Below are 27,246 nucleotides of genomic sequence, written 5' to 3'. Positions count from 1 at the left end.
AGTTGGGTGTGCTCCCTAACCTAGGTTCGAACCCCGAAGCTGTCAAATGGCGAGACACTGTGCTGCAATGCACAGTTGGAGACTTGAAGCATTTCACATGCGCCGAATGAGTTTATCTTAGGTCTAGGAAGCTTTTGGGTTCCCATTGACAAAGTCAAAAAATTTTACAATCTAATTGACAAAAGTGAATTGTAAAAATATTGCACAATTTTTGGCACTAAATATGATTGTGAAAATTAACTTGTTATTAAGGGCTCGTTTTTCAATTTTTCGTTTGATCGTATATAGTGTATATATATACACGACTAGAATGCATTGAGTTGCATTTACCCATTTTGGTACGTTGCGGCGGATTGTGTCATTTTAGGCAATCGTACATGACTTAAATTTTTGAGGTGATCTTTTGTGGTTATGAACGTAAGCCACATAGGCCCTCATAGGGTATTAGATCGTTACACAAACAAACCTATGCCCTTAGAGAATTCCCATGTTCAGTCAGAAACCCATCCACCTCTTCAAACGCTTTCCCTCCTCTTTTCCATTCTCTTCACTTTCACCTTCCAACTACCTTAACTGGCATCTCCAATCTCTCCTCTCCAACCAAACTTCAACTCTCCCACACCTCTCTCAATCCCACGCTCTCATTATCACTTCTGGAAACTCAAACAACGTTTTCATAGCCTCAAAGCTCGTCTCTTTCTATGCCTCTCTCACCAAACCCGAATCTTCCACCAAAGTATTTGATTCAGTTTCTCCCAAAGACACATTCCTCTGGAACTCCATAATCAAAACCCACTTCTCCAATGGCAGTTACTCCAATGCCCTCGAGTTCTTTACCCAAATGCGAGGCTCCGAGTTGGGTCCCAACCAATTCACTCTTCCAATGGTTGTTGCTTCCTGCGCCGAGTTGAGGTTGCTAGACCATGGCAAGACTGTTCATGGGCTGGCTTCAAAACTCGGCCTTTTCGCGGGGAATCCCGCAGTTGGGTCATCTTTTGTCTACATGTACTCGAAATGTGGTCGAATGGGGGATGCATGTGTCGTGTTCGATGAAATTACTGAGAGAAATGTGGTGTGTTGGACTGCGGTTATAATTGGGTATGTGCAGAATGGTGAGAGTGAGAAAGGTTTGGAGTGTCTTTGTGAGATGCATAGGATTGGTGGAGATGGTGAGAGGCCAAATTTTAGGACACTGGAAGTTGGGTTTCAAGCTTGTGTGGGTATGGGAGCTATAGGAGAAGGTAGATGTTTACATGGTTTTGTTGTGAAAAGTGGAATTGGATGTTCAGAAGCTGTTAAGTCTTTGATTTTGTCTATGTATTCCAGATGTGGGACACCTGGTGAATCCTTGGTTTTGTTTCGTGAATTAAGAAATAGAGATCTTCTATCATGGACGTCGGTTATTGGTGCTTATGCTAGATCTGGGTTAGTGGCAGAATGCTTGTGTTTATTTTGGGAAATGCAGGGTAGTGATATTGTTGCGGATGAAATTGTTGTCAGTTGCATGCTTTCAGGGTTTAGAAATTTGACAAATATCAGGGAAGGAAAAGCATTCCTTGGAATAGTGACAAGGCAAAACTATGGATCAACTCAGATGGTTTATAGTGAACTGGTATCCATGTACTGCAAGTTTGGGTTATTGACTCTTGCAGAGAAGCTTCTTAGTGAAATGCAGCATTGGGACAAAGAGTGTTGTAATAATATGATTTGTGGCTATGCTAAGGTGGGACTGCCTGCAAAATGTATAGAAATTTTTGGGAAGATGCAATATTTAGGCATTGAAGCTGATTCTAGTAGCTTGGTGTCTGTGATTTGTTCATGCTTCCAGTTGGGGGCGATCCATCTTGGCCAATCAGTTCATGGCTACATGATTAAGATTTCGATGGATGACAATGTCTCGGTAGCCAATTCACTCATAGATATGTATGGAAAAAGTGGTTATTTGAACATTGCATTGAGAATTTTTCGTGGGACACATAGAGACATTGTAACATGGAACACATTGATGTCATCTTACACTCACAATGGAAATTTTGCTGAGGCCATAGTCCTATTTCATAAAATGATCGTAGAGAAGGTGAAGCCCAACTCGGCAACATTTGTAACGGTGCTTTCTGCTTGCTCTCATCTCGCATCTCTTAAAGAAGGAGAGCAAGTTCACTGTCACATTAAGGAAAGAGGGATAGAGATCAATTTGTCCGTTGCCGCTGCATTGGTTGATATGTATGCAAAATGTGGGGAGCTCGAGAAATCTAGAGAACTGTTCAACTCAATGAATGAGAGGGATGCTATTTCTTGGAATGTCATGATCTCAGGTTATGCTATGCACGGACATGCAGAATCTGCAATAGAAATTTTCCACAACATGGAAACTTCAAATGTTAAACCAAATGAAATAACATTCCTTTCTCTTCTTTCAGCCTGTAATCATTCAGGGCTTGTTGAACAAGGGAAGTATCTGTTTGGTAGAATGCAGGAATTTTCTGTAAAGCCCAATTTGAAGCACTATGCTTGTATGGTAGATATTCTTGGAAGGTCTGGTAAACTGCAAGAAGCTAAAGATTTGGTTCTGTCAATGCCCATTACTCCTGATGGTGGTGTATGGGGATCTCTGTTAGCTGCCTGTAAGATTCACAATGAAATTGAAATGGGTGCAAGGGTTGCTAAGCATGCTATAGAATCTGATCCAGAAAATGACGGCTATTATATAATGCTTTCCAACCTGTATAGTTCCATTGGAAGGTGGGATGATGCTATAAGTGTGAGAAAAATGATGCAGGAGAAGGGTGTGGGAAAGACAAATGCATGGAGTGTGGTGTAACTTGGGTTGTACTCACCCATGGACGTGATAAGTTTACTAGGGGATAACCAGGACCTACCTCATATGCGCTGATAGAAGCTGAAGAAGTTGATCCTCCTTTGTCCTGCAATTTGCCCCACCAGCCAAAATGAGGCTATAACGGCTAGTCAACTAATTGCACCGGAGGTACATATTTGTTTATTGGTGTATATGGAATGTTGGACTGCACAAGCTAGCCATGCTTTTATCTTTTCATCTTCTTTGGTCTCTGATTTTTATGCTTTCCTTAGGATACAGCTACGGCACTTTTGACATGTTAGGAAACTTTCATTACTATGATCAAACTCTATTGTACGTGGTAAATTTGTCTCTTGAACTGCAATGCTGGTATGGTGAGGTTCCTGTGTCTGAACACATGCATTTTTTGCTAGTTATGTTAGCTTCTTGCATTGCCCCCAACAGCCAGTAACCACCTTGAACTCTCCACAGGGCAGTAACTAACTAATTAGATTTTCTCTGAATTCTATCCAAGTGTATCTTCTTATTTTGGTTTGGAAATGAAACAGGCGATGGCAAAGTAGAAAAAACTAGAGAAAATTGTGTGCATTGCTGCATTCCTACAACATTTAAGTTAGACCTTTCTGTGCTTTTATTTCTCAATACTATCAGACTTTGCTGCAAAAGTGACCAACTTCATCACATTTTGCTAGTTAAATTTATTTTATTTTGGCTGTTACTTTATTGATGGGGAGGGGTTGGTGGCTTGGTGCTGATATGCAGATGGCTGTCTTGGCTACTCTCTTCAACGAAAGGTCAAAAGCTATATTGGAATTCCACATATTGCACAAGTGACATAATTAATATCACCAAGTCTTAGGATTTAGCATGCCAATCGACTCTGTCACTGGAGTTTGTGACCCAAACGTGTTCGCGGGGTTGGTGGCTTGGTGCTGATATGCAGATAGCTGTCTTAGCTACTCTCTTCAACGAAAGGTCGAAAGCTATATTGGAATTCCACATATTGCACAAGTGACATAATTAATATCACCAAGTCTTAGGATTTAGCATGCCAATCGATTCTGTCACAGGAGTTTGTGACCCAAACGTGTTCGGGGAAATAAGGTGCAGGGAGATCTGAGAGCTTTATAGTGATGTTTAAAGTCCAGAAAGTGCTCACTCTTCAACCAACCTTCACTAATTGGGATCCCACATCGGAAAACTCTGCATAAGTGAACTACTTAATATTGCAAGTCTTAGCATGCTGAGCTCGTCACCGCAGCTTGTGAACCAAATGTGATAGGGGTAATAAGGTTCGAGGACTGCCTCTTTGGTTTATTATAGCAGCGAAGGTTGCTAGTGATGTTAAGGTCCAGAAAATGCAATAAAAGCACTCTTGAACCAACCTTCACTTTTGAAAATTCTTTGTTCTTTGCCATTTTCGAATCATTTTCGAAAACAAGATAGATTCGGCCTTTGGTTAATATATATATATATATATATATATATATATATATATATATATATATATATATATATTATATTGTGTGTGTGTGTGTGTTAATTCAACTACCATCACAGGAATAACAGGATTGTAATCTTGTTCGCATATATATAACTGAGCAGGGAGACGTTTGTTCAGTACATTTTTGTTCATTGTTGTGTACAGAATGTTGGACATACTGCAGAAACATTAATCCATATAGAATGATTTAATTATCTGTCAGCAGAACCACATTATGGCATACTGAAATTGATTTCCGTGAAGCTGGCCGCTTTTATCTTTTCATCTTCTTTGACCTCTGAGTTTTATGCCTTCCTTATAATACAGCTACGACACTTTTGACATGCTAGGAAACTTCCATCAGTACGATCAAAGTATTTTGTACATGGTAAATTTGTCTCCTGAACTGCAATTCTGGTACGATCCTTCTGAACACATGCATCTTTTGCAACTTCTGTCATATTAGCTTCTTGCATCGCCTGCAACAGCCAGTGACCACCTTAAATCTTCCACAGGGAAGTAACTAGCTATTTAATTAGATTTCCTCTGAATTCTATATAAATGTGACTTCTATTCTTGCTTTGTAAATGAAACTGGTGATGGCAAAGTAGAAAAACCTAGAGTAAATTGTGTGCAATGCTGCATTCAGCATTCCCACAAAATTTTATGTTGGACGTTTCTGTGCTTTTATTTCTCTGTTCTATCGGGTTTTGCTGCAAACCTGACCATCTTCATCACATTTTGCTAGTTAAATTTATATTATTTTGGCTGTTACTTTACAGTTATATATTGATGAGGAGGGTTTGTGATGCTGTTCAGATAGCTGTCTTGGCTACTCTCTTCAACCTTCAGTTTTTTCTTCAAGCTAAATTGTAATCCCACCGGAGAACCCTGCATAACTGCATTAAGTGACATAGTTAATACTAATAAGTCTTGGTGTTTAGCATGCCAAGTATTGTAACGGTAGTTTGTGACCCAAACGTGTTGGGGGAAACAAGGTTCAGGGATATCTGGGGGTTGTTGAGAGCTTTATACTGATGTCCGGAACGTGCTCAGTCATCAACCAACCTTCACTTTTTTCTTTGAGCTATTCTGGAATCCCACATCGGGAAATTCTGCATAGGTGACTAACCTAATGTTACCGAGTCTTATGGTTTGGTATGCTGAGCTCTGCCACGGGAGCTTCTGATGGGGGCAACGTGATGGGGGCAATAACGTGCAGGGAGGTCTGGGGGTATCTGCAACGTGAGCCTTGCTGGCTTATCAGAGCAGCGAGGGTGGCATTGATCTACGTATAGGTCATGGGACAACATGAAGGGTACTGCAACCCACCTTCACTCTTTCCTTCTTCTTACTAGTGATGTTGACAATATCCAATATCGTAGTTGAAATTTTCTGGTGCTTCTTACTGTCATGGATCTATGGTTTTCATGTTGAAATCTATTGCCTAGCTTTCCCCTGTATCCAACACTATGACATATCACTACTACTGTTTAGGGTTTAGGGTATCTGCAACGTGAGCCTTGCTGGCTTATCAGAGCAGCGAAGGTGGCATTGATCTACGTATAGGTCATGGGACAACATGAAGGGTACTGCAACCCACCTTCACTCTTTCCTTCTTCTTACTAGTGATGTTGACAATATCCAATATCGTAGTTGAAATTTTCTGGTGCTTCTTACTGTCATGGATCTATGGTTTTCATGTTGAAATCTATTGCCTAGCTTTCCCCTGTATCCAACACTATGACATATCACTACTACTGTTTAGGGTTTAGGGTATCTGCAACGTGAGCCTTGCTGGCTTATCAGAGCAGCGAAGGTGGCATTGATCTACGTATAGGTCATGGGACAACATGAAGGGTACTGCAACCCACCTTCACTCTTTCCTTCTTCTTACTAGTGATGTTGACAATATCCAATATCGTAGTTGAAATTTTCTGGTGCTTCTTACTGTCATGGATCTATGGTTTTCATGTTGAAATCTATTGCCTAGCTTTCCCCTGTATCCAACACTGATTAGGATATGACATATCACTACTACTGTTTATTCGGACTATTGGTACTCTCGTCACTTCATCATAGATTAGCCTCTTCAACTACTTAACGTCGCAGGTTCTTCTGTAATATCCCGTTTTATCTACCAAAAGCTTAAGAGTACATGATAGCAAGATAGCAAACCAAATAACTCACCCAAAACCAAAGGGGAAAGGCAGAACAAAAGCGAAGTTTAAATTAGTTTGTTCAGTACAACTATCTGTAATAACAGACTTATAACCAAGCAGTGAAAATTCACAAGACTCTCCGACTTGTTTATGCAGAGAGTGAGGAATAGGATCAGACCCACTTGTATTTCTTCAGAGTAATGAAAAAACTAAAAAAAAAAAACCATGCATCTCACCTGCATATTAATAAGTGTTGAGAATATAAGCCCTAAACCTAACTTGAAGAATCCAGAAGATGACAACCCTAGCCAGAAGAGCCTTCTGGTACAGGGACAAACTCAGGTTAGGTGACTTAACAATCACAAAGTGAAAGAATCCTAGTTTGGTTAACAAACTAATTATATATCATTAACAGGTGACTAACCTTCAGTCAAAACAAGTAGTCTATGGAAAAAATGTGCATCTTTGATTTGGATGGGGACACACCCACACCACAGGCCACAACCTTACCTGGCAAGTTGAGCTGATTAACTCTGACCACTTTTTGGTCGTTGGCGTGGTCTTGGTAAGTGATTAGGTCTTCTTCTTGTGTAATGTGTAATTTTTTATTACTAATAATCATGTCTCCAACTTAATATTATATCTGCAGATCAAACTAATACCGGAGCTGACAACGAAGTTGTCCAGGAGAAAACTAATAAGAAGTTGGTAATTGAAGCAATCCGGCGGCTTGAATTGAAGCGCTTTTGTACTTACTAGGCGTTTTATATTGTTAGAATCAGATAAATTAAAAATCGATTACGTTTGTACGTTGTTGTACTTTGAACTGAGTACCTATAAATGTTTTTTCAAGAAGCGTCTTTAACTGGGAACTAGAAGCACGATTAGAACTTAGAAGTTTCATTGAAATCTCAAATGATTTTTGCAAATAGGGTTGTGTTTGAGAATGCTTTGCGTCAAATTATTTTTGCTCATTACTACTTTTGCTAGAAATTTCTTTAGCGGCTCGTATTAGGGACTCTAATCTCCACAAAACTCTTGACTACTAGTATTCGTAATCCAAAATCACCGTTCTCTACCCAATCAAAACTAAAATGGTTGTTTTAGTGATTTAAAAGGGTCTTTGGTAACTTCTATTCAACGTTTATTTTAGTTAGTTAAGCACTAGAAAAACGTTTTGGTTCATGTAGAGCATCTTTGACATCTTGGCCTGCCATTGATAAACAAAGTGGGTTTGGTACAAACAATGTGAATATATGACGATACGACCGGCCAAATTAAAACTCAGACTAGAGAATTGAAGAACAAATACAATAGTGACCATATGAGACCGTTGCTTCAGTTATACCATTTAAGATTAAAATTGAATCTTTGAGGCTGCGGTTTTGTGCCCATTTTCTCCAACGGTCAATCACATCTAACGAGCTTGATCATATAATATTGAAGTTTCCTCATGATTTTTGTTTTATTATCAACGGCGTGCAAAAACTTTTAGATGCAATTTGACAAAATAATGAAAATATATGAGCAAATTGGGTGTTTTTTTTTTCTTTCTACGAACACTTATGGTCAAGTCAATATATAGTTGGATGGAAGCTTCAGTTTGGCAACCAGATTCAAAAACATGCAGAAAAAAATTGTTTTGTTCTAGTTCTATTTGTTTTACCCATTAATGAATAAAAAACTATTTATAAAAGAAAAAATAGAGAGAAAACATCACGAGCCTATGCATGCTCTAGATCTTGCGACCATTCATGGGTTTCTTTTGGGGTTTGGTGGACTAATTTTAATAGGTTATGAACCACATTTGATCTTCTTTGATTGAGATTCCATTATAAGTAATTTTTCTTTTAAAAAAAGAAGAAGAAAATGTATCACCTAATGACCACGTTGTAAGTTGGAACAACCCATGTATTTGAAAATCCTCTTTTATAGTTTTATATCAAAGTGGATCATATTCCATTTTGACAATATATATTTAGAAACTTGTTTGGCTGCAATAATTTTTTAGTATAATTGTCATTTTCTACTATAATAGTTGTTGAGGTTTGAGACATTTTTTTTTTGTTTAGATTCAGAATGTCATTGATATAGTGATCCTTTTCACTATAGTATTCAATTATTCTGTAAAGATTTTTCTAACCTTACTAACATACATGAGATATATACCATTACCACAATGAGGAGTACTTGAGGACTTAGTTAGTTAAATGATAGCATATCTTACCTGGTTGAAAACCTTATTTACCTTAACTAATTCTTAGTTAGAACTTCAACAAGGCACAAGAACAATTACCGTAAAATATATTATCCTTTCTCCCAGAGGAGGTTAAGAATAGATCATTATCCCAAAAAAGTAAAAATTCTCACTTCTTATAATTATATCATGAAAGAGTATGAAGTGCATTGACATGCATTAATACTTTCTTTTTTTGACAAATAATCATATTGATTTCATTAAAGAAGGTAAGGCCAGAATGACCATTACATATCATTCCGCTACCATGTACAGATAGTCAAGAAGTTGTGATGCAAGTAAACATCACGGTGATACATAGGATATGACAATTCATTTGACATGTCATGCTCACTTATTTCAGCGAGCCTATTCAACTATGAAACAAAGCATAGTAATATGCAAAATAAAGTAAAAAAAACTAAATCTTTTCCTTGCCTTTCCGCTAGGGCTAGCCGGCTTTCCTGAGTGTAGATAGGAAAGTACATCCTCTGCAGAGACTTGCTTCTTCTTTTGGGAGGGATTTTTGTTTTTCGACCCCAATGGCCTCCCTTTCTTCTTCTTCACACTAGAGTCAGTTGAAAATGCTCCCCTAGGTTGCATCACGTACCTCAGCTGGGACAAGCATTCCCCTCGGTGTCTCAATCAGTCCCAACGATTTTGCTGAGAATTTGACTGGAGCTGCAGGTATTTTTGCCTTCTTTAGAGGTGCCGGTGAGCCATTGGCTCCCACTACTAATTAAGTATCCAAGCGTAAGTTTTAGTTTCTTAGGGGAGGCAAACGGAGAACCCGGCCGTCCTCGTTTTAGAGGCGACTTTTCTGCTTCAGGTACCAATGCAAGCCACTTATCTGCATCAGTCAGTGCTTGCAAATTTGCATTTCAAATCACCATGGATTTTTGGAGCTTTGAGGAAGAGCTAGGGCCAAATAGGTTTTTGGAAATGGGGGGGAGGATGGGGGTCTGCACACCTTGGAAGCGGAAAGCTCCCCCGGTGAAGTTACACTGCGCAAAACCTGCAAAAGAAGCAGGTAGTGCCACTCGGTGTTCTCCTTGCTTTAGATCAGATGTGGTTCAGTTTGCCGAGCAGCAAGAGGGCATACCCCATCCACATGAAATATAAGGTTGCAAACATTGCAGCGTCCCACCAAATTCTGAAAAAAGTATGAGATCTCCTCAATGATCCCCGGTGCCATTTTTAGGGTTTTGGTCAGCAAGAAGGGTTTTGCAATGTCGTGTGCAACATGAACTCGGATATCACCAGTGGCTTTGAAAAGCTTGTCATCCATTTCCAGAAACCTGCCAGCGATCGAAGCGATGTTGACGATAGTATTCTTCACTTCCAACATCGGTGGTATATTATACGCAGTTTCACCCAGAAGAACAACTCATTCAACGGGATGGCAACCAGAGATTTCAGGCCATCATATTCTTGAATAATGACCAATGCACACTGAAAGTACCATGGTCCGCCACGAAGAACTTTGTTCCAGTCCTTGCGCTGGTCGAAAGAGATGACAAAGAGCCTTTGCGCTCTCTCCTGCACCTTGAAGGTTGCGTTCAGGACACAGATGCGCCTGAAATGGCGTTGCAGATCTGGCGTGGTGAATTGCTTCGAAGTCAGTGAATGCGCAAGAAGGTAAACCTGAGAACCACGCCAGGTATCGGCTCTTAGTAACTTGGAGATGTCTACCACATCATCACATAGAAGAGCCAGCGATGATGCGAAGCTAGCAGCAACGTCGTCGATCGTAGTCATGGTGATCGCTTTCGAACCAAGGAAGTGTTTTAGGGTTTGGGGCGTCAGAGCGTCGCCTAGGGTTTTAAGCGCTAATCCTTCTGATTAGTCCAAGTGATGAAGGAGAATATCGAGAGTTGAGACCTAACAAAGTGATGTGCATTAATATTTAATAGGAACGAACGGTTAGATAATATCAAGTATATTTTTTGATAATTAAAAAAAAAAAAAGTTGCATATAAATACGGCAGATACATAGAAGAATTTTCATGAGACAAAAACAGTGAGAAATCATGTACTCAAAAAGTGAGCAATTCACTCTTTGATTTTTACTTACAATTTTTTAATATCCCGCCTTTACCGACCCATAAATAAAAAACCTTATTTGTCGCTATGTAATTGGCAGCTCCGCCATTTCCCCATTAATTCCTGTCTCCATTCTCCATTCTCCATTCTCCATTCTCAAACCTCAAACTTACTCCCTTTGTCCTTCTTTGTTTTCTTCTTCCTTCCACATACTCTCATTCTTCTCCGTCTCAAAAATGCCGATGTGCTTCAGCTTGATCGCCTCGCGCGACTCCTGCTTCCGCTACTCTTTCTCCTCCGCCGGCCTCAAGTCCACCACCACCGATCTCGGCGAAGGCACCATCATCCACAGCTGGGTCCCCAAACACCCCTCCCCATCCAAACCCACCCTCCTCCTCATACACGGCATCGGCGCCAACGCAATGTGGCAGTGGCACGAGTTCATCACCCCTCTCACTTCCCGCTTCAACCTCTACGTCCCCGACCTCATTTTCTTCGGGGACTCCTATTCGTCCCGGAGTGAACGCTCCGAGACTTTCCAGGCCCAGTGCGTCATGAGCCTCATGGAGGCCCATGGCGTCAGGGGAAAAATGCACGTAGCCGGGATCAGCTACGGCGGGTTCGTGGCCTATAGCATGGCGGCTCAGTATGGGGAGAGGATTGAGAGGTTGGTGTTGTGTTGCGCTGGAGTTTGTGCCGAGGAGAAGGATATGGAGAAGGGGATGTTTCAGGTGAAGAGTGTGGAGGAGGCAGTGAGTATATTGCTGCCGCAGAGGGCGGCGCAGGTGAGGCAGTTGATGAAGATCTCGTTTTACAAGCCGGCGACCAATGTGCCCTCTTGTTTTCTCAACGATTTTATTGAGGTAATATTCATAATTCCTTCGTTCAGATTGATTTAGTTTGTGGTGATAATTCAAGATTTGACTAAAACAAAATTCAGACCATGTTTGAATATTCGAAGTAGTTTGGTTCGGTGAGAACTATTCAAAGTAGTATTCTTTCTTGCACAAAGGAAATGTGATTTTAAAAGAACAACGAAGCGAAACGGATTTAGATCATTAAACATCTTCACAAATCCAAATCGATTCTAATATATTGGCTGATTATAGAAATAACTAAACACTGGAAGCGATAATTGTGTGTTGGGAATTAGAATAATAGTACTAGGCAGGCTAGAGCGGCTAGTAGGCTTATCATAAGAGGTACTACAACGCCTGAAGCACGCTCAAAGAAAGAACACTATAGCGAAGACTTGAGGGTGTTGGCGGATGCTGACTCAAATTACGAAAAGATGCTACTTTTTTGTCTTACTTATTAAACAATCATTAGGTTGTTGATGGGGCTCAAAGGGTTTTACTTTTTGCTCCAATTTCTAGGATGAACAGCATAGCAGATATGGATCTAGATTGATCCCTCCACAGAAATCACTTTCATCTTTTTACTAATTAGTGTTTAGTGCTCTATGACTATCCTCAGTTGCATCTTTTCTAGTAGTTTCCATCTGTATTGGACTATGTTTTGTCTCACATCAAACTATATAGTATTTCAGACACAGAAATTCCCCCGGTTATTCAGGGATATGTATCAATCATGCATAGTTGTCAATGGAAAATCTTGAGGCTAGGGGCTGCAGACTGCAAAAATTTTCATTTATTTTTGTTTACCATATTTCACAGAGCTGTCAGGATGTAGGTCTTTAAGAGCTATATTTTTTTATAGTCCTGAACTGCAGTTCTCTTCGTGTTTGGACATACGAATTTTATATTGTTGCTCAATATTTCGCTTTCCGAAGATTTGATGAGAGATACTCTCTATCAGTCTCACCGTTGAGTTTGGTTTTACTGGCAGGTAATGTGCACAGATCACGTTCAAGAGAGGAGGGAACTTATTCAAGCATTACATAAGGACAGACAAATGTCTGATCTTCCCAAGATAAATCATGTAATTTTCTAATCTATCTTATCACAACAGCATTTTTTTGTAGAGTCCGGTATCCGCCTCAGTAGTTCTTAACTTCTCAATCCATCAAGGGGTCATTATGCTTAGGCTTTTGGTTTTGTCAGAGTACCTAATTTCTTGTTTATGCAGCCTACACTAATAATCTGGGGGGAGCATGACCTGGTATTTCCAATGGAATTGGCACATCGATTAAAAAGGTAATTCAGAAGGGTTTAATTAGTTGGATAACATCACTAACGAGTAATGTGTCAATTTCTTTCTGATTCATACGCTTCTTGGTCTTACTGTTCTTGTCCTGACCATCTTGTGCAGGCAAATAGGTGAGAGTGCAGAACTAGTGACCATAAAGGATGCAGGACATGCTATAAATGTAGAGAAACCAAAAGAGATGCAGAAGTACATGAAGTCGTTCCTCCTTGATCCACTCCCTCAGCCTAAACAAGAAAAGCAAAGCAATGGCCACAAGGTGGATTGAAATGTGAAAGAAAAAGGTGACAAAATAGAGACGAGTTGTTGATTTTCGATCAATTAAACCTTACAGTACTGTATTGGAGACATGTGGGTTTGCATTGTGCATTATATGGCCAAGTTGATTGGTTTTGTATCAGTAGTCATATTGTATATAGGGCTAAAGTCTGTTTAGTCCCTGTACTATGCCTCTCTTATCGTTTCAGTCCCTGACATTCCAATTTAATCTGAAAAGTCCCTGAGGTCTCAATTTCCGTCTAATAGGTCATTTCCGCAGGAAATTAGGAATTGACCTTGGGTGAAATGTCCAATATACCCCTCAGTTATTTCTTTTTTATTTTTTTTCCTTTTTAATTTATTTTTTTCCTTTTTTTCTTTTTCCTTTTTAATTTCTTTTTTTTCTTTTTTGTTTTTCCTTTTTAATTTCATTTTTCCTTTTTTTATTTTTATTTTTTTCCTTTTTCCATTTTAATGTTTTTCTTTTTTCTTTTTCCTTTTTAATTTATTTTTTTTCTTTTTCCTTTTTAATTTCTTTTTTTTCTTTTTCCTTTTATTTTTATTTTTTTCCTTTTTCCATTTTCATTTTTTTTTCTTTTTCCTTTTTAATTTCTTTTTTTTCTTGTTTCTTTTTTCTTTTTCCTTTTATTTTTCTTTTTTTCCTTTTTCCATTTTAATTTCTTTTTTCTTTTTAATTTCTTTTTTCCTTTTTAATTTTTTTTCTTTTTTCTTTTTCCTTTTTAATTTTTTTTCTTTTTTCTTTTTCCTTTTTAATGACCATCGTATTCTGCTGCATCAGTAGCGCCACGTTGGCGAACCAATCCAGATCGACCCGAAACCCCAATTCTTGTTCTCCACGCCAGCGGCCATTTTTCTTTTCCATCACTATTCTTCTTCTTCACTTCTGGTTTTTGTCAACTTGGCCATCAAAAATCACCATTTCAACCAAACCCAAAATCCAAATCACCATTTTGAGCAAGACCCAAAAACCTCAGAGTTTGAAAAAATGGTAGTTTTCAGTGAAAAGTTAAAAAAAAGTTTCCAAATTGAGGCTTGATGTGGAGAGAGTGGGATTTGAGTGGGAGAGAGAGAAGTAGGCTGTGAAAACAAGAGGGGAGTGGTTTAGCGGCGAATTTCCGAGCTAATTGGGAAACAGATGGGTTTTGGAGTTTGATCGGAATGAGATTGGTGGGTTGAGGAAGTAGAAAGTAGGCAAAACGAAAAAGAAAAAAGAACTTAAAAAGGAAAAAAAATTAAAAAGGAACAAGAAAAAAAGAAGAAATAGCAAAAAAGAAATTAAAAAGGAAAAATAAAAAAGGAAAAAAAGAAATTAAAAAGAAAAAAAGAAATGAAAAAGAAAAAAGAAATTAAAAAGGAAAAAAAATGAAAAAAAAATAAATTAAAAAGGAAAAATGAAAAAAGAAATTAAAAAGGAAAAAGAAAAAAAGGAAAAAAATAAATTAAAAAGGAAAAAAAAAAAAAAAGAAATAACTGAGGGGTATATTAGACATTTTATCTAAGGTCAATTCCTAATTTCCCGCGGAAATGACCTATTAGACGGAAATTGAGACCTTAGGGACTTTTCAGATTAAATTGTAATGTCAGGGACTGAAACGATGAGAGAGGCATAGTACATGGACTAAACAGACTTTAGCCCATGTATATATTTAAAACGAAAAGGTGTGTACAACGCAGAAGATTTGAGCTCTGCTTCGATCATCACCATTGAACAGTTGCAATTGATGACAGTGCATAACCAATATTGCTCTCTGCAAAAATCCTAATGTAAAGAATGAACCGAGGATTCCTAAAATTTGGTTATACTCAATGAATCTAAACCACCCAACTTAATGCAACTTTAAAGTGGAGGATGTCACATCCTATATGTGCACAAGATGCTGGTTCTTTTGCTCACACCTTTATTCCACTTCTCTTTCCATTTGACAATTTCATTATTACTTTCCCTGCTTTTTCCTTCACAAATAATTCACTGCTTTGAAGTCCTTCAAAGTCCTATTATAGTACAGCTTACAAAGATAAAAACAAGCAGAGGAATAATCCAATTTCCCAACCAAAGCCATCTCTCTCAAGCTGTTAAAATGATCAGCTCAGCCAGAGCCAAGAGCCCAATCCATATTTTCCCTACAAAATTGAAAAGACTGATATTTAGCATTAAAATAGCTCACCAAGGAAAAAGTCCTTAACATTCACAACTTTTTAAAGGTGAGCTTCGTTTAGGTACGCCTTAATATATCAATGTTTTTATTCTGTGATTATGTAAGAAGAGTAAGATTAGTTTGATGCAATGGCACACTAACTCCATGTAGTGATAGACAATTTTATAGTGTCTACTATGGTGCAGAGTCCAGTACTGCATAGGGATAATGAGCAACTACTGAAACGTGATAAGTACTTTCGTATAAAGACCGCAATTCGTTAATGATTCGTTACATGAAAGGAGCTAAATTACTGTGTGCGTCTTGCAATTTCGACCTGAAGGCTTAAGTAACGTCTTTTTTGGTAACACAATTAAAGTTAGCTTTATTCTCCAAAAAAGAAAATCACGTTGCAAGTCTAAGACACGGACATAAATAGTTCTGTAAAACTGGATTGCACTAAAATAAAGTTAACGCATCAGGTTCCTATAGAACAATAGCTTTTGTGTTTTAGTATTTTTTAATTTTTAAATCAAACTAAAAATTTGAGAGGAAGAAGAACTTACAAGCTGAAGAAGCTGGTAAATCAGAGCCAGATTCCGGACTCCATATGACACCTTGTTCTTGAACGCCACTGTAATTATCAGAAGAACAATCCAAAGTGGTGTTGTAGCCGCCATTTTTACAAACACAAAGAAACGAATTATCAGAAGTAGCATAACCACAAACGCCACCACTCATTTCACAACTCTTGCACTTCGTCTCCACAATGCCACCATCCAACTCGCCTCCGTGGTTATACTTCAGAGCCACCCCATACTCCCACTTGTTCGGGTCGGTTGGGTAATCCCCGAGCGACACGACGGAGGTGTATCCCTTACACTTGAGCCCCCGGAGGTCTAGCTCGCTCTTGGCGTCTAGGTTTCCCGGGGAGTAGACACAGCAAGTGTTGGTGGGAGGCAAGAGAGGGAGGTTGAGGCCGGTGACGGAGGGACACGTGTAGATGGCCGCGCAGAGGTGGGAGTAGGAGGGGTCGCAGATTGGGGAGGAGGAGTCTTTGAGGGTGAGAGAGGAGGTAGGGGGTCGGCAGGAGAGGAGGATGAAAGTTGATGGGCCGAGCTGGAACGGGCTGGCCCAGTCGAGGCCCAGGTTGGAGGGGCAGGGTTGCATGGAGGTGCAGGTGGACATGGAGGGTGGTGTTAGGGTTAGGGTGTTGGTGGAGTAGGAGATGGAGGTGATGGGGTATGATCCGGTGTGAGTGGTCAGAAGGAGCTGCTTGGTGGTTGTTGTGCAAGTTATGTAGGGTTGGAAGGTTGGGGAGCCGCAGCCGGGGCCGGAGCCGAAGGGGTAGCTAAGGTGGAGGGAGCCGCAGGTGGATTGGCATGAAGGGTATTGAGTTGTGGTGGTGAGGAGGAGGTTGAAGATGATGAGTGAAAGAGCTAATGATGCTCGCTGTGGTTCCATTGGCTTTTTCTCTCTCTGTTTTGGTGTTATGAATTTTATGAGCTACATGCATCATCTAATAACGTTCAAATTGCAAGAGAAATGTCATTATCATTATTTTTTTGGTCAAATAACAATATTTATTAAGAAAAAAGAAATGAAAAATTCAAGTAATTTGAGAAAGAGAAAAAAAAGTCCGACCTGCCGGATTCGAACCAGCGACCTAAGGATATCTGACGGTTTAACCCACTACAGTCCTCCGCTCTACCAACTGAGCTAAGGTCGGATGCCTGCTCGTTTGTTGCACGGCTTCTTATTTATCTAATATACAAATTTGCTTTGCTGTTCGATATTTCTTTTCTCCCTTCCGCTGTAATTATACTGGGCAACTCGCTTGCTTTAGTAAAGCAGATTAGAGCATCTTACGAAAGAAGTAGTTAAGGAGGGGGAATCTTCAAGAAATAAATCAATAATAACCATCGATATATATCAAACTCCAATCTCGGTGGATAAAACATGGATTTTTACGTTTTATGTACATGCTGGCTAGAATATTTTATGCCTTTGATCTTACATTGCAAAACTCTACATAAGTGGCATACTTTATCTATCTCTACTACTATAAATGCAGGCTCTCTTTTAGTGTCAAAGAGTTTTACCAAATTTTAAAGTTCTCATAATATCATTTCTTAACATAATTATTAAAGTTAGCCAATAAAATTTAAATAGACAAAAGTGTAAAATTAAAAAAATAACCAAACCACTGTTAAAGTAAAATGACAATTGGAATTGGTCTACTCATTTCATTTCATAGTCCCTTTATATAGGGATAGAATTACAACGGAAATATCGATTACATTAATGATACTAAATGCTGATTGATCCGTAATTGTGCTGATTGATGGTAATCACTGATTCCTTGATTCCCTCTCCGTCAGTTGCTTTGATGAAGGCACACAATATGTTTTTCCTTTAACACTCCCCCTTGTGCCAAGTCAAAGCGAAATGGTGCATGAGTTGTTGCCTCACTAAAAACCTTGCCAAGTAACAATAAAAACCCTGTGGGACAAAAAATACGCCTTGGTCGAAGGAAAAGAGCACAACGCACCTTTTACATTTGAGGATGACATGTGTGTGTTAGACTCCCCCTGACGTCTACACCTCCCCCTGATACTTACATTAATCAGGGGAGCTTGGAAAGTCTTCGCATTCCTATGCTTTTCACATGTTTCTCAAATATGGCCTTAGGCAATGATTTGGTGAACAAATCTGCCACATTCTCCTCAGATCTTACTTGATTCACTTGAATCTTGAGGAGGGCCTGTTGTTGCTGATTGTAGAAAAACTTTGGTGATATGTGTTTTGTATTATCACCCTTGATATGCCCTAGCTTCATCTGTTCGATGCAAGCTGCATTATCTTTATTAATGCAAGTAGGCTCTTCAGTGGTAGAACTCAAACTACTAGTCCCTCGAATATGTGTGATGATAGCTCTTAACCATACACACTCACGAACCGCCTCATGTAGAGTAATGATCTCTGAGTGGTTCGAGGAGGTAGCCACAAGGGTTTGCTTGGTTGATCTCCAAGATATCGTCGTGTTCCCACTGGTAAATACATAACCAGTTTGGGAACGACCTTTATGTGGGTCAGAGAGATACCCAGTATCAGCAAAACCAACCAAAACGTCATTTGGCGTTTCGGTGTAGGGAGTGGCGCTTTCGCCATCAACATTTCCTTTAGGGATTGCAGTTCCATCTGCGGTCCCTCTTGTCTCTCTGTAGGGAAAGAACAGTCCCAAGTCAATGGTTCCTTTTAGGTATCGAAGATGTTCTTGATACCATTCCAGTGACGCTGCGTTGGCGCTGAGCTAAATCTAGCTAACAAGTTCACTGAGAATGCAATGTCTGGTCGAGTACATTAGGCTAGGTACAATAATGCGCCTATTGCACTTAGATAGGGAATTTCAGCTCCCAACACCTCTTCGTCATCTTCCTTTGGACGAAATGGATCTTTCCTTGCATCCAAGCTTCGACCGATCATGGGAGTGCTAGCAGGATGCGCTTTGTCCATGTTATATCGCCTGACTTTTGGACATACGCAGACTGGTGGATTAGTATTCCACAAACTCGGTGTTCTAGTTCAAGGCCTAGATAGAATCGAGTTTTCCCAAGATTCTTCATCTCAATTTCGGATTTCAAATAGCTCGCGGTTTCTCTTATTTCATCAAGAGTACCTATTATGTTCATATCATCGACATATACAGCTACAGTTGCAAATCCGGAACTTGTTTTCTTTATGAATACGCAGGGGCATGCTTCATCGTTCTTATATCCCTTCCCAATCAAGTAGTCACTTAGACGGGTATACCACATCCGCCCGGATTGTTTCATTCCGTAAAGTGAACGTTTCAACTTAATTTCAAACGCACTCCGTGGTTTAGAGTCACTTGACTTGGGTAATGTAAGGCCATCAGGCACTTTCATATATATCTCTGAATCTAGATCCCCATAGAGATATGTAGTAACCACATCCATGAGCTGCATTTCCAGTCCTTCGGAAATTACTATGCTAACTAAGTAGCGGAACGTTATAACGTCCATTACGGGAGAGTATGTCTCCTCGTAGTCAATTCCAGGGCGTTGTGAGAAACCTTGCGCCACAAGGCGAGCCTTGTACCTCAGGACTTCATTCTTCTCATTACGCTTTCTGACAAAGACCCATTTATGTCCTACAGGCTTTACACTTGGTGGGGTTAGCACTACCGGACCAAATACCTGTCTCTTTGTCAGAGAATCTAATTCTGCCTGGATTGTTTCATTCCATTTAGGCCAATCTGCTCTTTGTTGACATTTTGCAACAGAGCGTGGTTCGATATCATTGTGCTCTATGATTCCTTGAGCGACAGTATATATCATCAATGTGTATGGAAGATCTTTCTATCAACTCATACGCACTCTCACAATCCTTTGAGATTTCTTTGTTCTCTGGAATCATTTTAAACATCGGAGCGTCCTCCAGTATTGATTCATGGACACAACTATAATCAGAGACAATCTCATGAGAGGGATTCTATACATTGATGATTGGTTTGTGCCTTACTCGCCCTCTTCTTCCTTGGGTGTGTGTCAATCGAACCAAGTGACCTCCCCCTCTTCCTTGGGGAGCCACGACCTTAACCACACCTCCACTAAGTGCGGTTGCAGTGCCTCTATCTGCGGCACCGTGCCCCTTGTTGGGGACTTCTAACCTTGCAGGCACATTTGCAGCTGGTATATGTGATCTCGTCACTTTTGCGATATCAGTAAACGCATCAGGCATCGAATCTGCTACGTTCTGAAGATCGATTATTCTTTTCACTTCACTTTCACATTGTGAAGTGCGGGGATCAAAATGAGACAGAGTGGGGACAAACCACGACAATTCCTGTCGTTCCCTTGGAAAATCCTTTTTCCTATCTCCCCCTAACGACGGGAAGACTGTCTCATCAAAGTGACAATCCGCAAATCTAGCGGTAAAGAGATCGCCTGTCAAGGGTTCCCAAATAGCGGATAATTGTTGGGGATTCGTATCCAACATAAATACTTAATCGTCTCTGATGACCCATTTTGGTGCGCTGTGGGGGCACAATAGGCACATATACTGCTCAACCAAATATGCGTAAGTGTGAAATGTCAGGCTCATATCCAGTTATCAACTGGTACGCAGAAAATGGTTGGCTAGGTGTGGGTCTGAAACGAATAAGTAAAGCTGCGTGCAATATTGCATAACCCCATGCAGATATAGGCAGGTTGGTGCTCATAACCAATGCCCTTGCCACCATCTGTAGCCTTTTGATGGTGGCTTCTGCGAGACCATTTTGTGTATGCACATGGGGTACAAGATGCTCTATATCGATCCCAATAGACATGCAACATTCATCAAATGCTTTTGATGTAAACTCTCCAGCGTTATCAAGCCTTATAGACTTGATAGGGTGATCAGGGTGGTGAGCCCTTAAATGTATAGTCTGTGCTAGGAGTTTTGCAGCATTTCTTGTGGACACTAAAGCGACATGTGACCAGTGTGTCGAAGTATCCACCAGAACCATAAAGTACTTAAAATGGTCCGCATTCTGGATGGATAGGTCCACAGATATCTCCTTGTATCCTTTGTAAGAATGGAATATTTTGTTTTGTATCTTTAGCATAGGAAGGTCTCTATCCTGTTTTTGCTAAAGGGCAGGCTTTGCAAAAACGAGTGATGTGCCTTTGAAATAGTCAATGAGGCATAATGGGAGGTAGGTAGTGCTTCTGGTACTTCAGAAGGCAATGACTGTATTTGAGCAGTACTAGGACCGACATCTTGCAGTGTGACGGATTTTTGTCCCATTTTATTTTTCACTCGAAAGAAGGGATGTCCATATGAGTTCTTTAAAATACGGATCATCATGTCACGACCGAGGTGCCCTAGGCGGTCATGCCAAAGCCTGTATGAGTCAGAGTCCCATATTTCATTGTTGGTGACAACATAGGATTCAATGATCCGAATTGTAGTGAGGTACAGTCCACTAGATTAACTCATAAGTTTCTCTAAAATGCGTTTCCTTCCACATTCATTAGAGGTAATATAAAGGTATTCAGTTCCATTCTCACAGTGTGTTTTTACATGATAATCATTGGCATGAATATCTTTGATACTTAACAAGGTTCGATTAGCTCTTGGTGCATACAGAGCGTCTTTAAATATATCTCATATTCTTTAGAGTCTTTCTATTTTAGTAGAATGATAATCTTTTCATTCTAATAATTTTTCTCTAGATGTATTGCTTTACATCTTTATAATGCTATTTCGAACCATGTAAATATGTGTAGTAAATAATTTTGAATAAATTCAGTGCTTCAGAATAAATTTCAAAATTTATTAATAAGCCAACGATAATCAAATCAAGGTCTTGTTCTAATTCATCAAACCAGTATTGAAATAAACTTTAAGACCAAGTAGTAGTCTAATTAAAAATGAGGCATTATGCCTTCACAACTGTCTTTGGAAAATAAAATGAATAAAGCAGATCAGTCAAGATTGAGAGCATCCATTGACTTAGCAAGTTCCTCTTTGCCATTGAAGTCTGCAATTGTAAGGTTGACGTCTAGGTCATGACCTCCTTCTTCCATATAGTGAGCCTCTTGTTCTTTAGACTCTCTATACCTCTTGTAATTGGCTGCTACTCTGTTACTTGCTTGGCAGTTCTTGTACCAATGCCCAATGAATCCACACCTATAGCATGGTTCATTGTCAACTCTTTCCTTTTGCATCTTGTTTCCACGATCCCCATGTCCCTTTCCACGTGGTGCATTGTTGCCACGTGGGTAAGGATCAGTACGTCTAAACCCCTTTGCATTGGAGTTCTTACCACCTTTCATTTTTCCATAATTAGCCTCAGGAATGTTTTTTGTCCCAGTGGGCCTGGCATTGTTGTTCAAGAGAACCTCTTTATGTCTCTCAGCCACTTGCAGTAGGCTGATCAACTTATTGAAGGTTGTGATTCTTTTGTTGTCATACTCCAGCCTATACTGGTCCGCTAGTATAAGCGCTGAAGTAGGAAAGGTAGAAAGAGTCTTGTAGATCATATCATCTTCTGTGATTTCCCTTCCACAGAAATTGAGACGTGCCTTTAGGAGCAACATGTCCTTGTTGAAGTCATTGACCTTTTTGTAGTCAAGCAAGCGGATTCCATTCCATTGAACAGCCAGTTCTGGGAGCAAAGTGTCATGAATGTTCCCAAAACGTCCTTTAAGGGCATCCCACAGTTCTTTGGGTGTCTTCAACTGAAGGTACTCCCAGCGTAGGCTAGGACCAATATGTCGCCTAAGAAACATTAAGGCATTTGCTTTCACCTTGTTAGATAGTTCATCATCTTTGGGGTCGGTAATGGTGGCAGTGTAGTCTTTTGCCACAAAGGCAGTTTCCATATCGGAAACCCAACGATGGTACTCAAGTCCTTCTGAGTCCAAGATGTCAAATTCAGGTCGAGTTGGATCAGCCATCTACATAAACAAGAGAGAAGAAATAAATTACGCAGTCATAAAGACATCCACACGAATTATTTTCCAAACGTATGAATTAGATTTCAAGACCAAGATTCGTAATGGTCACACTTTATCACAGTAAGTGTGTATGGATAATGCGCATGAATTTTCATTATCATGGCAAAACGGATTTTATATGTTGCATTCTAAAAATTAATCATAGCATATTTAAACATAGCATATATAAAAATAAACTACATGGCAGGCTCAAATTTCACAAATATACAACAAATTATATACTACACATAATAATAGCAAGAATATATCATGCATAAAAAAAAATGTAAACAATAGCATAATACAAAGCATGCGTAGGCATAATTTATATAAGCGTAAATAAAAAACATGCTCAAAATTTCATAATAAAATATAAACAATAAAATATAAAGCATGCTTAAACATAATTGTAAATCATGCGTAAATATAATCATATAAAACATAAATAATAAGGCATGCTCAAAAATCCTAATTAAATATACCATAGTATGAAATTAAATAAATAAAAGAAAACATACTTGATTTTGAGTAAATAAAACGATCCTAGCGCACGCGCGTGTTGATGCAGGCGTGCGTAGTGATGTTTTTTTTTTCGGGTTCTGCTGGGCCTGCTGATTTGTTGGGCTGAGAATTAGCACTTTTTTTTCTTTCTGGGCCTGATCTTTACTTTGGACCTTCTCCTTTTTTTTCTTTTCTGTCTCTGTTTTTTTTTTCGTTTCTGGTCCTGCAGGGCCTGCTTTTTTTTTTTTTTTTTTTGATTTGATTTGGGCCGGGTGTATACTTAGGCCCTTCTTTTTCTTTTTTTTCTTGGCCGGGTCCCTTTTCTTTAGGCCGGGTTTTTTTTTCTTTTTCCTTTCTCTTCTTCCTCCTTCAGTCCTTCGAGTCTTCTTCGAGTCTTCTTCTAGTTTGCAGAGGAGGCGCGCTGGGTGCAGCAGCAGGTGAGCAGTGATCGGTGGGCTGCTGGGATAGGTGATCGGTGGGAGCAGATCGGTGAAGGTGGCTGCTTGTCACGCTGGTCTGCGACGGATCGCCGGGGCTGGGCAGTCGCTCGGGCTGCTGCAGGCGGGATCGGCGCATGCTAGAGGCTCGGTGGTGTGCTGCAGGCCGGTGTATTGCAGGCGGCAATGCAGAGGGCTGCTGGGATCGGCGTAGGCGGGGCTGATGCGAGGAGGGGGGCTTGGCTGCGCTGGTGCGCGGGCTGGCCTTGATCGGAGGCGGGGTGCTGCTGCAAGGTGGGCTGCTGCAGGCCGGTTGTGCGCAGGGGAAGAGGCCGGTTTGGGTTGCTGGGCTCAGTGTGGGATATGCGCAGGTGGTTTGTGAGGCCGGTTTGCAGACCGGGGGTGTAATGGTGCTGTGACTTGGCTGCTGGGCTCGGCCGGAGAGGCCGAGGGTGGAGGTTGCTGCACGGGATTTTTTTATTTATTTTTTGTTTTTTTGTTTTTTTGTTTTTTGTTTTTGTTTAGGGTGGCGGCAGAATAAGAAGAAAAAGTTTTTTTTCTTCTAGGGTTTTGGTTTTTTGTTTTCGACGGAGAGAAGAAATAAACTAGAAAATTAGTTTTTTTTTTTCTTTTGGATATTTGCTCTGAGCGTGCTGATAACGTGTTAAAGTAAAATGACAATTGGAATTGGTCTACTCATTTCATTTCATAGTCCCTTTATATAGGGATAGAATTACAACGGAAATATCGATTACATTAATGATACTAAATGCTGATTGATCCGTAATTGTGCTGATTGATGGTAATCACTGATTCCTTGATTCCCTCTCCGTCAGTTGCTTTGATGAAGGCACACAATATGTTTTTCCTTTAACAACCACCACTATTCTATGTCCCGAAAAGCCAAAAAAAACCACTATTCTTTAGTCAACCAATTTTTCATTAACCTTAAAATATCACCGGTGAAAAACGCAGGCACACTGCTAGTACTGTTATTTAGAGAAGAGGTTTTGTTAGCCAAAACTAAAATTTTTGACAGACTTAACTCTGAAGGATTAAAAAACTTTAAGAACAAATTAAATCACAAGAGTAAATATGACAATTAAAAAGAAATGATTCTACAATCCCGACTTATCTCCCACTATTTTTTTTTTGCAATAACTGTTTTATTTCATTTTTTTTTTTCTTTTCTTAAAAAAAAAAAGAAAAAAAAAAGCTATCACACGCAAAGTTACTATGAAGAAGACTAGTAATACAAGACTTTGGAGTTTAGTTTGCCGAGCTCTGTCACGACTCACGGGAGCTTGTAATCCGAACGTGTTGGGGGCTAAAAGGGCGAGGGTTGGTGTGAATTACCGCCTCATTGGCTTCTCAGAGCAATGGGGTCTTTCTTAAGGTATGTCACTCTTTCAACCAATCTCCACCTTTTTAATAAGATGCTCCATCATTCTATCAAAATTACCATAAGACGCTCCACCAATATCAGTAGCTTCAATTGCCTTCTTCCTCCATTTCAATGCATTTTGCTTCAACTCCTTCCCCTTCTCCCCTTCCATCATTTCCTTAACAACTCCTTCAATTTTACATCTCTTCACATCATGCTTGACCTCCAATCCAATGCCCCAACGTCCACAAGCAAATCCACAATTGGTTTGTTGATCAGCAAAGAAAGGCCAGCAAATCACAGGCACACCCTCACCTACACTTTCCAACATAGAATTCCAACCACAATGAGTCAGAAAAACCCCAACTGATTTATGCCCCAACACTTGTTCTTGTGGTACCCAACTTGCTATATATCCCCTATCCTTGACCTCCTCTAGAAATTCATCTGGTAAAATTACAGATTCACTCTTTACCACATCAGGCCTTACTACCCACAAAAATGGGTGCTTGCTATTTGCTAAGCCCCAAGCAAATTCTTGTAAATGCTGGTCTGTCATCACAGTCACACTGCCATAGTTCACATACACAACTGAGTTTGGTTCCCATCTATCAAGCCATTCAAGTAATTTTGGGTCTTCTTTCCATAAGCTCGGGTTGAGTGACTTGATTGGGGTTTCAGTTGGTATATGTCTGCATAGCAAAGAAAGTGGACCTACTGTGTAAATGTTGGGGAAAGTAGATGAGATTGCGTCTAGCACTTCATGTTCAAATTCGTCGAAGGTGTTGAAGATAATTGCAGAAGATTTCAAGCAGTTCTGTGCTTCTGATCCCATGAAATCGAACATTATTTCATTCGGATGGTAAGGGATGTCTTTGAGAGTAGCATTTTTCACGCCTGGGAAATCAATTGGTGTGTTGAGTACCGGATCATCGCTGTTATATTCTTTATCTGAAAACACATTGATAATGAAATTGTAATCAGAGTAATTATTAGTAGGGGTAGCACTGCAGAATTTCAACTAATTGATGGAAGGCATGCAGTACTATTGCTTCTGAATACTTGTATTCATTCATTAAGACAATATACTACACAAGTCAGTGTAACTTTTACTGCATAATGGTTACTAATGCATGTCGATCCATTTATCAAGATGAGAATATATTAAAGAAAAAGGATCCTAGAAAATAATAATACCTTTGAATGGAGCCATTCCTCTTTTCAGGAGTTCACCATACTGCAAGTAACCCATGAAGCCAGAAGCAGAGGCAGTCCAAAACTGAACCTCTGGAATACCCAATTCCACAGCAGCTTCCCTCCCAAAACCCATAACCCCATCTGAGATTACGAAACTAACCGGGGGCAGTTCGGACAACTGGTTAAGCTTGATTAGTAGCTCTTTGAATGGACCAAGACAGTTTGTTCTGGTGGAATCACTCAGTGCTGGAACATCTTGGGTTGCATCTTTGTCACATGGTGGCAGTCCATCTGGTATGGTTTCGAACCGAAAATCCGGCAGGCGGCAAAGGGATGATGTGTGCCCTCTGGACCTGATTAAGCGCTTGTGATTAAACTCAGTGTTGACAAAGGTTATGTGGAAGCCTCTTGAGTTTAGGAGCTTGGCTAATTGCATCATAGGGCTAATATGGCCTTGTGATGGGTATGGAACACAAACCACATGAGGTTGTGTTTTGGTTTCAGTTTCAACCATGTTTGGGAGGTTAACAAGGCAAAAGTAAAAGACGCAAGCTGATGGATTGAACGTTTATCATATATATATATATATATATATATATATATATATATATATATATATTACAGTTTTTGTGAAAGCTTAATGGATTCTATAAGGTATAACTTCGGTCCAATGAATGGAATGAGCAATTTAATAAACGAAACCTTCACCATGCCAGTGATGAGTCATTATTGTTCTGATACCTTCTTCTTTGTGATCCTATCATTTTTGTTCTGATAGCTTGGTGATCTTGTCCCTATCTTGTTTCTATTCTATTAACTTTTTGTAAGAGATAAACCTCTGTAACCAACTTAGGCCAATGGCAATGGGCAAGGTGGAATGATATGCATCGTTCTTAC

At 39.8% G+C, this 27,246-nt stretch overlaps 4 protein-coding genes and 1 non-coding gene across 6 annotated transcripts; 2 read left to right on the top strand and 3 right to left on the bottom strand.

The window, feature by feature from the left end:
• Positions 1-347: 347 nt before the first annotated feature.
• On the top strand, positions 348-5,759 carry LOC133723966 (pentatricopeptide repeat-containing protein At4g39952, mitochondrial-like). 2 transcript variants are annotated; one of them, XM_062150834.1, is made up of 2 exons: positions 348-2,986; positions 5,121-5,759. In XM_062150834.1, exon 1 carries the CDS (start codon positions 488-490, stop codon positions 2,819-2,821), a length of 2,334 nt encoding a protein of 777 aa, XP_062006818.1. In that variant the 5' UTR covers positions 348-487; the 3' UTR covers positions 2,822-2,986; positions 5,121-5,759. The 2 variants fall into 2 exon arrangements, with proteins under 2 accessions (XP_062006818.1, XP_062006822.1); XM_062150838.1 differs by lacking the exon at positions 5,121-5,759 and adding an exon at positions 3,581-4,290.
• A 5,081-nt stretch (positions 5,760-10,840) lies between these two features.
• LOC133712013 (uncharacterized) lies at positions 10,841-13,420 on the top strand. The gene is made up of 4 exons (XM_062138396.1): positions 10,841-11,605; positions 12,591-12,683; positions 12,831-12,898; positions 13,014-13,420. The coding sequence occupies exons 1-4, from the start codon at positions 10,979-10,981 to the stop codon at positions 13,174-13,176; spliced, it is 951 nt and encodes a 316-aa protein (XP_061994380.1). The 5' UTR covers positions 10,841-10,978; the 3' UTR covers positions 13,177-13,420.
• A 1,410-nt stretch (positions 13,421-14,830) lies between these two features.
• Positions 14,831-16,846, bottom strand: LOC133711293 (wall-associated receptor kinase-like 20). Its single transcript, XM_062137642.1, has 2 exons — positions 15,889-16,846; positions 14,831-15,308 (listed from the first exon to the last, which is right to left on the bottom strand). Exons 1-2 carry the CDS (start codon positions 16,784-16,786, stop codon positions 15,253-15,255), a joined length of 954 nt encoding a protein of 317 aa, XP_061993626.1. The 5' UTR covers positions 16,787-16,846; the 3' UTR covers positions 14,831-15,252.
• Positions 16,847-16,960: 114 nt separating this feature from the next.
• On the bottom strand, positions 16,961-17,051 carry TRNAY-GUA (transfer RNA tyrosine (anticodon GUA)). The gene is given in 2 exon segments: positions 16,961-16,996; positions 17,015-17,051. It is a non-coding gene; the product is annotated as a tRNA-Tyr (tRNA).
• Positions 17,052-24,969: 7,918 nt separating this feature from the next.
• Positions 24,970-26,917, bottom strand: LOC133724691 (linamarin synthase 2-like; the record flags this gene model as incomplete). The annotated part of the gene is made up of 2 exons (XM_062151491.1): positions 24,970-26,103; positions 26,350-26,917. Coding segments are annotated over 2 exons (1,494 nt in total), but the record flags the coding sequence as incomplete, so codon positions are not given.
• Between the last annotated feature and the right edge of the window lie 329 nt (positions 26,918-27,246).

This window comes from Rosa rugosa, chromosome 1, assembly GCF_958449725.1.
Source record: "Rosa rugosa chromosome 1, drRosRugo1.1, whole genome shotgun sequence".
NCBI lineage: Eukaryota > Viridiplantae > Streptophyta > Magnoliopsida > Rosales > Rosaceae > Rosa > Rosa rugosa.
This window is presented reverse-complemented; position numbering and strand designations above follow the sequence as displayed.